Source organism: Salvelinus fontinalis, chromosome 7 (genome assembly GCF_029448725.1).
Source record: "Salvelinus fontinalis isolate EN_2023a chromosome 7, ASM2944872v1, whole genome shotgun sequence".
Classification (NCBI taxonomy): Eukaryota; Metazoa; Chordata; class Actinopteri; order Salmoniformes; family Salmonidae; genus Salvelinus; species Salvelinus fontinalis.
In genome coordinates this window covers 361,917-375,609 of record NC_074671.1, presented here as the reverse complement: position 1 = coordinate 375,609, position 13,693 = coordinate 361,917, and the positions used below count along the sequence as shown (strand labels likewise).

The window sequence follows — 13,693 nt, the reverse complement described above, 5'->3', positions numbered from 1 at the left end:
GGTAGATAGATAGTCATAACTCACCCAGCAGTATGAATGGTACCCCCAGGTAGATAGTTATAACTCACCCAGCAGTATGAATGGTACCCCCAGGTAGATAGATAGTCATAACTCACCCAGCAGTATGAATGGTACCCCCAAGTAGATAGTTATAACTCACCCAGCAGTATGAATGGTACCCCCAGGTAGATTGGTAGTCATAACTCACCCAGCAGTATGAATGGTACCCCCAGGTAGATAGGTAGTTATAACTCACCGAGCAGTATGAATGGTACCCCCAGGTAGATAGTCATAACTCACCCAGCAGTATGAATGGTACCCCCAGGTAGATAGTCATAACTCACCCAGCAGTATGAATGGTACCCCCAGGTAGATAGTCATAACTCACCCAGCAGTATGAATGGTACCCCCAGGTAGGTAGATAGGTAGTTATAACTCACCCAGCAGTATGAATGGTACCCCCAGGTAGATAGGTAGTTATAACTCACCCAGCAGTATGAATGGTACTCCCAGGTAGATAGATAGTCATAACTCACCCAGCAGTATGAATGGTACCCCCAGGTAGATAGTTATAACTCACCCAGCAGTATGAATGGTACCCCCAGGTAGATAGGTAGTCATAACTCACCCAGCAGTATGAATGGTACCCCCAGGTAGATAGGTAGTTATAACTCACCCAGCAGTATGAATGGTACCCCCAGGTAGATAGTTATAACTCACCCAGCAGTATGAATGGTACCCCCAGGTAGATAGGTAGTCATAACTCACCCAGCAGTATGATTGGTACCCCCAGGTAGATAGATAGTCATAACTCACCCAGCAGTATGAATGGTACCCCCAGGTAGATAGGTTATAACTCACCCAGCAGTATGAATGGTACCCCCAGGTAGATAGGTAGTCATAACTCACCCAGCAGTATGAATGGTACCCCCAGGTAGATAGTCATAACTCACCCAGCAGTATGAATGGTACCCACAGGTAGATAGGTAGTCATAACTCACACAGCAGTATGAATGGTACCCCCAGGTAGAGAGTTATAACTCACCCAGCAGTATGAATGGTACCCCCAGGTAGGTAGTTATAACTCACCCAGCAGTATGAATGGTACCCCCAGGTAGATAGTCATAACTCACCCAGCAGTATGAATGGTACCCCCAGGTAGATAGGTAGTTATAACTCACCCAGCAGTATGAATGGTACCCCCAGGTAGATAGTTATAACTCACCCAGCAGTATGAATGGTACCCCCAGGTAGATAGGTAGTTATAACTCACCCAGCAGTATGAATGGTACCCCCAGGTAGATAGGTAGTTATAACTCACCCAGCAGTATGAATGGTACCCCCAGGTAGATAGGTAGTTATAACTCACCCAGCAGTATGAATGGTACCCCCAGGTAGATAGGTAGTTATAACTCACCCAGCAGTATGAATGGTACCCCCAGGTAGATAGTCATAACTCACCCAGCAGTATGAATGGTACCCCCAGGTAGATAGGTAGTTATAACTCACCCAGCAGTATGAATGGTACCCCTAGGTAGATAGTCATAACTCACCCAGCAGTATGAATGGTACCCCCAGGTAGATAGGTAGTTATAACTCACCCAGCAGTATGAATGGTACCCACAGGTAGATAGGTAGTTATAACTCACCCAGCAGTATGAATGGTACCCCCAGGTAGATAGATAGTCATAACTCACCCAGCAGTGTGAATGGTACCCCCAGGTAGATAGTTATAACTCACCCAGCAGTATGAATGGTACCCCCAGGTAGATAGGAGGTTATAACTCACCCAGCAGTATGAATGGTGCCCCCAGGTAGATAGGTAGTTATAACTGACCCAGCAGTATGAATGGTACCCCCAGGTAGATATGTTATAACTCACCCAGCAGTATGAATGGTACCCCCAGGTAGATAGGTAGTCATAACTCACCCAGCAGTATGAATGGTACCCCCAGGTAGATAGGTAGTCATAACTCACCCAGCAGTACGAATGGTACCCCCAGGTAGATAGATAGTCATAACTCACCCAGCAGTATGAATGGTACCCCCAGGTAGATAGGTAGTCATAACTCACCCAGCAGTATGAATGGTACCCCCAGGTAGATAGATAGTCATAACTCACCCAGCAGTATGAATGGTACCCCCAGGTAGATAGTCATAACTCACCCAGCAGTATGAATGGTACCCCCAGGTAGATAGGTAGTCATAACTCACCCAGCAGTATGAATGGTACCCCCAGGTAGAGAGTTATAACTCACCCAGCAGTATGAATGGTACCCCCAGGTAGGTAGTTATAACTCACCCAGCAGTATGAATGGTACCCCCAGGTAGATAGGTAGTCATAACTCACCCAGCAGTATGAATGGTACCCCCAGGTAGATAGGTAGTCATAACTCACCCAGCAGTACGAATGGTACCCCCAGGTAGATAGATAGTCATAACTCACCCAGCAGTATGAATGGTACCCCCAGGTAGATAGGTAGTCATAACTCACCCAGCAGTATGAATGGTACCCCCAGGTAGATAGATAGTCATAACTCACCCAGCAGTATGAATGGTACCCCCAGGTAGATAGTCATAACTCACCCAGCAGTATGAATGGTACCCCCAGGTAGATAGGTAGTCATAACTCACCCAGCAGTATGAATGGTACCCCCAGGTAGAGAGTTATAACTCACCCAGCAGTATGAATGGTACCCCCAGGTAGGTAGTTATAACTCACCCAGCAGTATGAATGGTACCCCCAGGTAGATAGGTAGTCATAACTCACCCAGCAGTATGAATGGTACCCCCAGGTAGATAGGTAGTCATAACTCACCCAGCAGTATGAATGGTACCCCCAGGTAGATAGGTAGTCATAACTCACCCAGCAGTATGAATGGTACCCCCAGGTAGAGAGTTATAACTCACCCAGCAGTATGAATGGTACCCCCAGGTAGATAGGTAGTCATAACTCACCCAGCAGTATGAATGGTACCCCCAGGTAGGTAGTTATAACTCACCCAGCAGTATGAATGGTACCCCCAGGTAGATAGGTAGTCATAACTCACCCAGCAGTATGAATGGTACCCCCAGGTAGATAGGTAGTTATAACTCACCCAGCAGTATGAATGGTACCCCCAGGTAGATAGGAGGTTATAACTCACCCAGCAGTATGAATGGTACCCCCAGGTAGATAGGTAGTTATAACTCACCCAGCAGTATGAATGGTACCCCCAGGTAGATAGATAGTCATAACTCACCCAGCAGTATGAATGGTACCCCCAGGTAGAGAGTTATAACTCACCCAGCAGTATGAATGGTACCCCCAGGTAGATAGGTAGTCATAACTCACCCAGCAGTATGAATGGTACCCCCAGGTAGATAGGTAGTTATAACTCACCCAGCAGTATGAATGGTACCCCCAGGTAGATAGTCATAACTCACCCAGCAGTATGAATGGTACTCCCAGGTAAATAGATAGTCATAACTCACCCAGCAGAATGAATGGTACCCCCAGGTAGATAGGTAGTTATAACTCACCCAGCAGTATGAATGGTACCCCCAGGTAGATAGGTAGTCATAACTCACCCAGCAGTATGAATGGTACCCCCAGGTAGATAGGTAGTTATAACTCACCCAGCAGTATGAATGGTACCCCCAGGTAGATAGTCATAACTCACCCAGCAGTATGAATGGTACTCCCAGGTAGATAGTCATAACTCACCCAGCAGTATGAATGGTACCCCCAGGTAGATAGTCATAACTCACCCAGCAGTATGAATGGTACCCCCAGGTAGGTAGATAGGTAGTTATAACTCACCCAGCAGTATGAATGGTACCCCCAGGTAGATAGGTAGTTATAACTCACCCAGCAGTATGAATGGTACTCCCAGGTAGATAGATAGTCATAACTCACCCAGCAGTATGAATGGTACCCCCAGGTAGATAGTTATAACTCACCCAGCAGTATGAATGGTACCCCCAGGTAGATAGGTAGTCATAACTCACCCAGCAGTATGAATGGTACCCCCAGGTAGATAGGTAGTTATAACTCACCCAGCAGTATGAATGGTACCCCCAGGTAGATAGTTATAACTCACCCAGCAGTATGAATGGTACCCCCAGGTAGATAGGTAGTCATAACTCACCCAGCAGTATGAATGGTACCCCCAGGTAGATAGATAGTCATAACTCACCCAGCAGTATGAATGGTACCCCCAGGTAGATAGGTTATAACTCACCCAGCAGTATGAATGGTACCCCCAGGTAGATAGGTAGTCATAACTCACCCAGCAGTATGAATGGTACCCCCAGGTAGATAGGTAGTCATAATTTACCCAGCAGTATGAATGGTACCCCCAGGTAGATAGATAGTCATAACTCACCCAGCAGTATGAATGGTACCCCCAGGTAGGTAGTTATAACTCACCCAGCAGTATGAATGGTACCCCCAGGTAGATAGGTAGTCATAACTCACCCAGCAGTATGAATGGTACCCCCAGGTAGATAGTTATAACTCACCCAGCAGTATGAATGGTACCCCCAGGTAGATAGATAGTCATAACTCACCCAGCAGTATGAATGGTACCCCCAGGTAGATAGTTATAACTCACCCAGCAGTATGAATGGTACCCCCAGGTAGATAGGTAGTCATAACTCACCCAGCAGTATGAATGGTACCCCCAGGTAGATAGGTAGTTATAACTCACCCAGCAGTATGAATGGTACCCCCAGGTAGATAGGTAGTTATAACTCACCCAGCAGTATGAATGGTACCCCCAGGTAGATAGGTAGTTATAACTCACCCAGCAGTATGAATGGTACCCCCAGGTAGATAGTCATAACTCACCCAGCAGTATGAATGGTACCCCCAGGTAGATAGGTAGTTATAACTCACCCAGCAGTATGAATGGTACCCCTAGGTAGATAGTCATAACTCACCCAGCAGTATGAATGGTACCCCCAGGTAGATAGGTAGTTATAACTCACCCAGCAGTATGAATGGTACCCACAGGTAGATAGGTAGTTATAACTCACCCAGCAGTATGAATGGTACCCCCAGGTAGATAGATAGTCATAACTCACCCAGCAGTGTGAATGGTAACCCCAGGTAGATAGTTATAACTCACCCAGCAGTATGAATGGTACCCCCAGGTAGATAGGAGGTTATAACTCACCCAGCAGTATGAATGGTACCCCCAGGTAGATAGGTAGTTATAACTGACCCAGCAGTATGAATGGTACCCCCAGGTAGATATGTTATAACTCACCCAGCAGTATGAATGGTACCCCCAGGTAGATAGGTAGTCATAACTCACCCAGCAGTATGAATGGTACCCCCAGGTAGATAGGTAGTCATAACTCACCCAGCAGTATGAATGGTACCCCCAGGTAGATAGGTAGTTATAACTCACCCAGCAGTATGAATGGTACCCCCAGGTAGATAGTCATAACTCACCCAGCAGTATGAATGGTACTCCCAGGTAGATAGTCATAACTCACCCAGCAGTATGAATGGTACCCCCAGGTAGATAGTCATAACTCACCCAGCAGTATGAATGGTACCCCCAGGTAGGTAGATAGGTAGTTATAACTCACCCAGCAGTATGAATGGTACCCCCAGGTAGATAGGTAGTTATAACTCACCCAGCAGTATGAATGGTACTCCCAGGTAGATAGATAGTCATAACTCACCCAGCAGTATGAATGGTACCCCCAGGTAGATAGTTATAACTCACCCAGCAGTATGAATGGTACCCCCAGGTAGATAGATAGTCATAACTCACCCAGCAGTATGAATGGTACCCCCAGGTAGATAGGTTATAACTCACCCAGCAGTATGAATGGTACCCCCAGGTAGATAGGTAGTCATAACTCACCCAGCAGTATGAATGGTACCCCCAGGTAGATAGGTAGTCATAATTTACCCAGCAGTATGAATGGTACCCCCAGGTAGATAGATAGTCATAACTCACCCATCAGTATGAATGGTACCCCCAGGTAGGTAGTTATAACTCACCCAGCAGTATGAATGGTACCCCCAGGTAGATAGGTAGTCATAACTCACCCAGCAGTATGAATGGTACCCCCAGGTAGATAGTTATAACTCACCCAGCAGTATGAATGGTACCCCCAGGTAGATAGATAGTCATAACTCACCCAGCAGTATGAATGGTACCCCCAGGTAGATAGTTATAACTCACCCAGCAGTATGAATGGTACCCCCAGGTAGATAGTCATAACTCACCCAGCAGTATGAATGGTACCCCCAGGTAGATAGTCATAACTCACCCAGCAGTATGAATGGTACCCCCAGGTAGGTAGATAGGTAGTTATAACTCACCCAGCAGTATGAATGGTACCCCCAGGTAGATAGGTAGTTATAACTCACCCAGCAGTATGAATGGTACTCCCAGGTAGATAGATAGTCATAACTCACCCAGCAGTATGAATGGTACCCCCAGGTAGATAGTTATAACTCACCCAGCAGTATGAATGGTACCCCCAGGTAGATAGGTAGTCATAACTCACCCAGCAGTATGAATGGTACCCCCAGGTAGATAGGTAGTTATAACTCACCCAGCAGTATGAATGGTACCCCCAGGTAGATAGTTATAACTCACCCAGCAGTATGAATGGTACCCCCAGGTAGATAGGTAGTCATAACTCACCCAGCAGTATGAATGGTACCCCCAGGTAGATAGATAGTCATAACTCACCCAGCAGTATGAATGGTACCCCCAGGTAGATAGGTTATAACTCACCCAGCAGTATGAATGGTACCCCCAGGTAGATAGGTAGTCATAACTCACCCAGCAGTATGAATGGTACCCCCAGGTAGATAGGTAGTCATAATTTACCCAGCAGTATGAATGGTACCCCCAGGTAGATAGATAGTCATAACTCACCCAGCAGTATGAATGGTACCCCCAGGTAGGTAGTTATAACTCACCCAGCAGTATGAATGGTACCCCCAGGTAGATAGGTAGTCATAACTCACCCAGCAGTATGAATGGTACCCCCAGGTAGATAGTTATAACTCACCCAGCAGTATGAATGGTACCCCCAGGTAGATAGATAGTCATAACTCACCCAGCAGTATGAATGGTACCCCCAGGTAGATAGTTATAACTCACCCAGCAGTATGAATGGTACCCCCAGGTAGATAGGTAGTTATAACTCACCCAGCAGTATGAATGGTACCCCCAGGTAGATAGTCATAACTCACCCAGCAGTATGAATGGTACCCCCAGGTAGATAGGTAGTTATAACTCACCCAGCAGTATGAATGGTACCCCCAGGTAGATAGTAATAACTCACCGAGCAGTATGAATGGTACCCCCAGGTAGATAGGTAGTTATAACTCACCCAGCAGTATGAATGGTACCCCCAGGTAGATAGGTAGTCATAACTCACCCAGCAGTATGAATGGTACCCCCAGGTAGATAGGTAGTTATAACTCACCCAGCAGTATAAATGGTACCCCCAGGTAGATAGGTAGTTATAACTCACCCAGCAGTATGAATGGTACCCCCAGGTAGATAGGTAGTTATAACTCACCCAGCAGTATGAATGGTACCCCCAGGTAGATAGGTAGTCATAACTCACCCAGCATTATGAATGGTACCCCCAGGTAGAGAGTTATAACTCACCCAGCAGTATGAATGGTACCCCCAGGTAGATAGGAGGTTATAACTCACCCAGCAGTATGAATGGTACCCCCAGGTAGATAGGTAGTTATAACTGACCCAGCAGTATGAATGGTACCCCCAGGTAGATAGGTAGTCATAACTCACCCAGCAGTATGAATGGTACCCCCAGGTAGGTAGTTATAACTCACCCAGCAGTATGAATGGTACCCCCAGGTAGATAGGTAGTCATAACTCACCCAGCAGTATGAATGGTACCCCCAGGTAGATAGGTAGTTATAACTCACCTAGCAGTATGAATGGTACCCCCAGGTAGATAGGAGGTTATAACTCACCCAGCAGTATGAATGGTACCCCCAGGTAGATAGGTAGTTATAACTCACCCAGCAGTATGAATGGTACCCCCAGGTAGATAGATAGTCATAACTCACCCAGCAGTATGAATGGTACCCCCAGGTAGAGAGTTATAACTCACCCAGCAGTATGAATGGTACCCCCAGGTAGATAGGTAGTCATAACTCACCCAGCAGTATGAATGGTACCCCCAGGTAGATAGGTAGTTATAACTCACCCAGCAGTATGAATGGTACCCCCAGGTAGATAGTCATAACTCACCCAGCAGTATGAATGGTACTCCCAGGTAGATAGATAGTCATAACTCACCCAGCAGAATGAATGGTACCCCCAGGAAGATAGATAGTCATAACTCACCCAGCAGTATGAATGGTACCCCCAGGTAGATAGTCATAACTCACCCAGCAGTATGAATGGTACCCCCAGGTAGATAGGTAGTTATAACTCACCCAGCAGTATGAATGGTACCCCCAGGTAGATAGTCATAACTCACCCAGCAGTATGAATGGTACCCCCAGGTAGGTAGATAGGTAGTTATAACTCACCCAGCAGTATGAATGGTACCCCCAGGTAGATAGGTAGTTATAACTCACCCAGCAGTATGAATGGTACTCCCAGGTAGATAGATAGTCATAACTCACCCAGCAGTATGAATGGTACCCCCAGGTAGATAGTTATAACTCACCCAGCAGTATGAATGGTACCCCCAGGTAGATAGGTAGTCATAACTCACCCAGCAGTATGAATGGTACCCCCAGGTAGATAGGTAGTTATAACTCACCCAGCAGTATGAATGGTACCCCCAGGTAGATAGTTATAACTCACCCAGCAGTATGAATGGTACCCCCAGGTAGATAGGTAGTTATAACTCACCCAGCAGTATGAATGGTACCCCCAGGTAGATAGTCATAACTCACCCAGCAGTATGAATGGTACCCCCAGGTAGATAGATAGTCATAACTCACCCAGCAGTATGAATGGTACCCCCAGGTAGATAGATAGTCATAACTCACCCAGCAGTATGAATGGTACCCCCAGGTAGATAGGTTATAACTCACCCAGCAGTATGAATGGTACCCCCAGGTAGATAGGTAGTCATAACTCACCCAGCAGTATGAATGGTACCCCCAGGTAGATAGGTAGTCATAATTTACCCAGCAGTATGAATGGTACCCCCAGGTAGATAGATAGTCATAACTCACCCAGCAGTATGAATGGTACCCCCAGGTAGGTAGTTATAACTCACCCAGCAGTATGAATGGTACCCCCAGGTAGATAGGTAGTCATAATTTACCCAGCAGTATGAATGGTACCCCCAGGTAGATAGATAGTCATAACTCACCCAGCAGTATGAATGGTACCCCCAGGTAGGTAGTTATAACTCACCCAGCAGTATGAATGGTACCCCCAGGTAGATAGGTAGTCATAACTCACCCAGCAGTATGAATGGTACCCCCAGGTAGATAGTTATAACTCACCCAGCAGTATGAATGGTACCCCCAGGTAGATAGATAGTCATAACTCACCCAGCAGTATGAATGGTACCCCCAGGTAGATAGTTATAACTCACCCAGCAGTATGAATGGTACCCCCAGGTAGATAGGTAGTTATAACTCACCCAGCAGTATGAATGGTACCCCCAGGTAGATAGGTAGTCATAACTCACCCAGCAGTATGAATGGTACCCCCAGGTAGATAGTTATAACTCACCCAGCAGTATAAATGGTACCCCCAGGTAGATAGTCATAACTCACCCAGCAGTATGAATGGTACCCCCAGGTAGATAGTCATAACTCACCCAGCAGTATGAATGGTACCCCCAGGTAGATAGGTAGTTATAACTCACCCAGCAGTATGAATGGTACCCCCAGGTAGATAGTAATAACTCACCGAGCAGTATGAATGGTACCCCCAGGTAGATAGGTAGTTATAACTCACCCAGCAGTATGAATGGTACCCCCAGGTAGATAGGTAGTCATAACTCACCCAGCAGTATGAATGGTACCCCCAGGTAGATAGGTAGTTATAACTCACCCAGCAGTATGAATGGTACCCCCAGGTAGATAGGTAGTTATAACTCACCCAGCAGTATGAATGGTACCCCCAGGTAGATAGGTAGTTATAACTCACCCAGCAGTATGAATGGTACCCCCAGGTAGATAGGTAGTCATAACTCACCCAGCATTATGAATGGTACCCCCAGGTAGAGAGTTATAACTCACCCAGCAGTATGAATGGTACCCCCAGGTAGATAGGAGGTTATAACTCACCCAGCAGTATGAATGGTACCCCCAGGTAGATAGGTAGTTATAACTGACCCAGCAGTATGAATGGTACCCCCAGGTAGATAGGTAGTCATAACTCACCCAGCAGTATGAATGGTACCCCCAGGTAGGTAGTTATAACTCACCCAGCAGTATGAATGGTACCCCCAGGTAGATAGGTAGTCATAACTCACCCAGCAGTATGAATGGTACCCCCAGGTAGATAGGTAGTTATAACTCACCCAGCAGTATGAATGGTACCCCCAGGTAGATAGGAGGTTATAACTCACCCAGCAGTATGAATGGTACCCCCAGGTAGATAGGTAGTTATAACTCACCCAGCAGTATGAATGGTACCCCCAGGTAGATAGATAGTCATAACTCACCCAGCAGTATGAATGGTACCCCCAGGTAGAGAGTTATAACTCACCCAGCAGTATGAATGGTACCCCCAGGTAGATAGGTAGTCATAACTCACCCAGCAGTATGAATGGTACCCCCAGGTAGATAGGTAGTTATAACTCACCCAGCAGTATGAATGGTACCCCCAGGTAGATAGTCATAACTCACCCAGCAGTATGAATGGTACTCCCAGGTAGATAGATAGTCATAACTCACCCAGCAGAATGAATGGTACCCCCAGGTAGATAGATAGTCATAACTCACCCAGCAGTATGAATGGTACCCCCAGGTAGATAGTCATAACTCACCCAGCAGTATGAATGGTACCCCCAGGTAGATAGGTAGTTATAACTCACCCAGCAGTATGAATGGTACCCCCAGGTAGATAGTCATAACTCACCCAGCAGTATGAATGGTACCCCCAGGTAGGTAGATAGGTAGTTATAACTCACCCAGCAGTATGAATGGTACCCCCAGGTAGATAGGTAGTCATAATTTACCCAGCAGTATGAATGGTACCCCCAGGTAGATAGGTTATAACTCACCCAGCAGTATGAATGGTACCCCCAGGTAGGTAGTTATAACTCACCCAGCAGTATGAATGGTACCCCCAGGTAGATAGGTAGTCATAACTCACCCAGCAGTATGAATGGTACCCCCAGGTAGATAGTTATAACTCACCCAGCAGTATGAATGGTACCCCCAGGTAGATAGATAGTCATAACTCACCCAGCAGTATGAATGGTACCCCCAGGTAGATAGTTATAACTCACCCAGCAGTATGAATGGTACCCCCAGGTAGATAGGTAGTTATAACTCACCCAGCAGTATGAATGGTACCCCCAGGTAGATAGGTAGTTATAACTCACCCAGCAGTATGAATGGTACCCCCAGGTAGATAGTAATAACTCACCCAGCAGTATGAATGGTACCCCCAGGTAGATAGGTAGTTATAACTCACCCAGCAGTATGAATGGTACCCCCAGGTAGATAGGTAGTCATAAGTCACCCAGCAGTATGAATGGTACCCCCAGGTAGATAGGTAGTTATAACTCACCCAGCAGTATGAATGGTACCCCCAGGTAGATAGGTAGTTATAACTCACCCAGCAGTATGAATGGTACCCCCAGGTAGATAGGTAGTTATAACTCACCCAGCAGTATGAATGGTACCCCCAGGTAGATAGGTAGTCATAACTCACCCAGCATTATGAATGGTACCCCCAGGTAGAGAGTTATAACTCACCCAGCAGTATGAATGGTACCCCCAGGTAGATAGGTAGTTATAACTCACCCAGCAGTATGAATGGTACCCCCAGGTAGATAGGTAGTCATAACTCACCCAGCAGTATGAATGGTACCCCCAGGTAGATAGGTAGTTATAACTCACCCAGCAGTATGAATGGTACCCCCAGGTAGATAGGTAGTCATAACTCACCCAGCATTATGAATGGTACCCCCAGGTAGAGAGTTATAACTCACCCAGCAGTATGAATGGTACCCCCAGGTAGATAGGTAGTTATAACTCACCCAGCAGTATGAATGGTACCCCCAGGTAGATAGTCATAACTCACCCAGCAGTATGAATGGTACCCCCAGGTAGGTTGAGTTGTAAGTGGTTCCAGTCAGGTTAAGGATGCCAGCAGCAGTGAGACCAGAGAGGGCGATAGACAGCAGAGCCAAAAGCCCTAGCCAGGGTTTAGCTCTCACACAGTCCCTCATCGAACAACAGCCCACGGCTAACACCAAACACACACATACACTGGCCAGCAGGGGGCGCCGAGCCAGCACGGACGACGCCTGGAAGTCTGTCCTGGGGGGAGAGAGGGCTGAGTTAGAGGGGTAGAGAGAAGAGAGAGACACACACACACTCACATATGCACACACACACCTTAGAGAGGATGAAGTGAAGGGGTATAAGCTCAGTTCAGGGTGTCCCGCCCCAAACCGGCCCAGCTCGCCACAGAACGCCTGCTCCCATTGGCTAGCCACCCTGTCCGTCAGGGCGCCGCGAGCCTGCAGGTAGTAGGTCAGCTGCAGAGCCCTAGCGCTCCGGACTCCTTGGCCTCGACCAGACACACCCCCTGGGCCCTGTACTGCAGGCCCCGCCCCCCACGCCTGCACCTGGAAAAGAAGAAAGGCTGCGTCTAAAGTAGGGGAAAGGTCACCTGAGGGCGGTAATAAGGGTCAAGGTTAGCTAACCCTAACCCTGACCCTAAAGAAGGGGAAAGGTCACCTGAGGGCAGTAATAAGGGCCAGGGTTAGCTAACCCTAACCCTAACCCTGACCCTAAAGAAGGGGAAAGGTCACCTGAGGGCGGTAATAAGGGCCAGGGTTAGCTAACCCTAACCCTAACCCTGACCCTAAAGAAGGGGAAAGGTCACCTGAGGGCGGTAATAAGGGTCAGGGTTAGCTAACCCTAACCCTGACCCTAAAGAAGGGGAAAGGTCACCTGAGGGCGGTAATAAGGGCCAGGGTTAGCTAACCCTAACCCTAACCCTGACCCTAAAGAAGGGGAAAGGTCACCTGAGGGCGGTAATAAGGGCCAGGGTTAGCTAACCCTAACCCTGACCCTAAAGAAGGGGAAAGGTCACCTGAGGGCAGTAATAAGGGCCAGGGTTAGCTAACCCTAACCCTAACCCTGACCCTAAAGAAGGGGAAAGGTCACCTGAGGGCGGTAATAAGGGCCAGGGTTAGCTAATCCTAACCCTAACCCTGACCCTAAAGAAGGGGAAAGGTCAGCTGAGGGCGGTAATAAGGGTCAGGGTTAGCTAACCCTAACCCTGACCCTGACCCTAAAGAAGGGGAAAGGTCACCTGAGGGCGGTAATAAGGGCCAGGGTTAGCTAACCCTAACCCTGACCCTAAAGAAGGGGAAAGGTCACCTGAGGGCGGTAATAAGGGCCAGGGTTAGCTAACCCTAACCCTGACCCTAAAGAAGGGGAAAGGTCACCTGAGGGCGGTAATAAGGGTCAGGGTTAGCTAACCCTAACCCTAACCCTGACCCTAAAGAAGGGGAAAGGTCACCTGAGGGCGGTAATAAG

At 47.4% G+C, this 13,693-nt stretch overlaps 1 protein-coding gene across 2 annotated transcripts in view; it reads right to left on the bottom strand.

Annotated features, from left to right (window-relative positions):
- ptchd1 (patched domain containing 1) overlaps positions 1–13,693 on the bottom strand; it is a 141,308-nt gene that overhangs the window by 74,349 nt on the left and 53,266 nt on the right. For both annotated transcript variants that reach the window (XR_008760106.1, XM_055928143.1), the window contains exons 6-7: positions 12,542–12,774; positions 12,225–12,463 (exon numbers count right to left, since the gene is read on the bottom strand). Coding sequence is in view for 1 of the 2 variants with exons in the window: in XM_055928143.1 (XP_055784118.1) it covers positions 12,225–12,463; positions 12,542–12,774 (472 nt within the window). In the remaining variant the exon portion in view is untranslated. The remainder of the gene's footprint in view (positions 1–12,224; positions 12,464–12,541; positions 12,775–13,693) is intronic.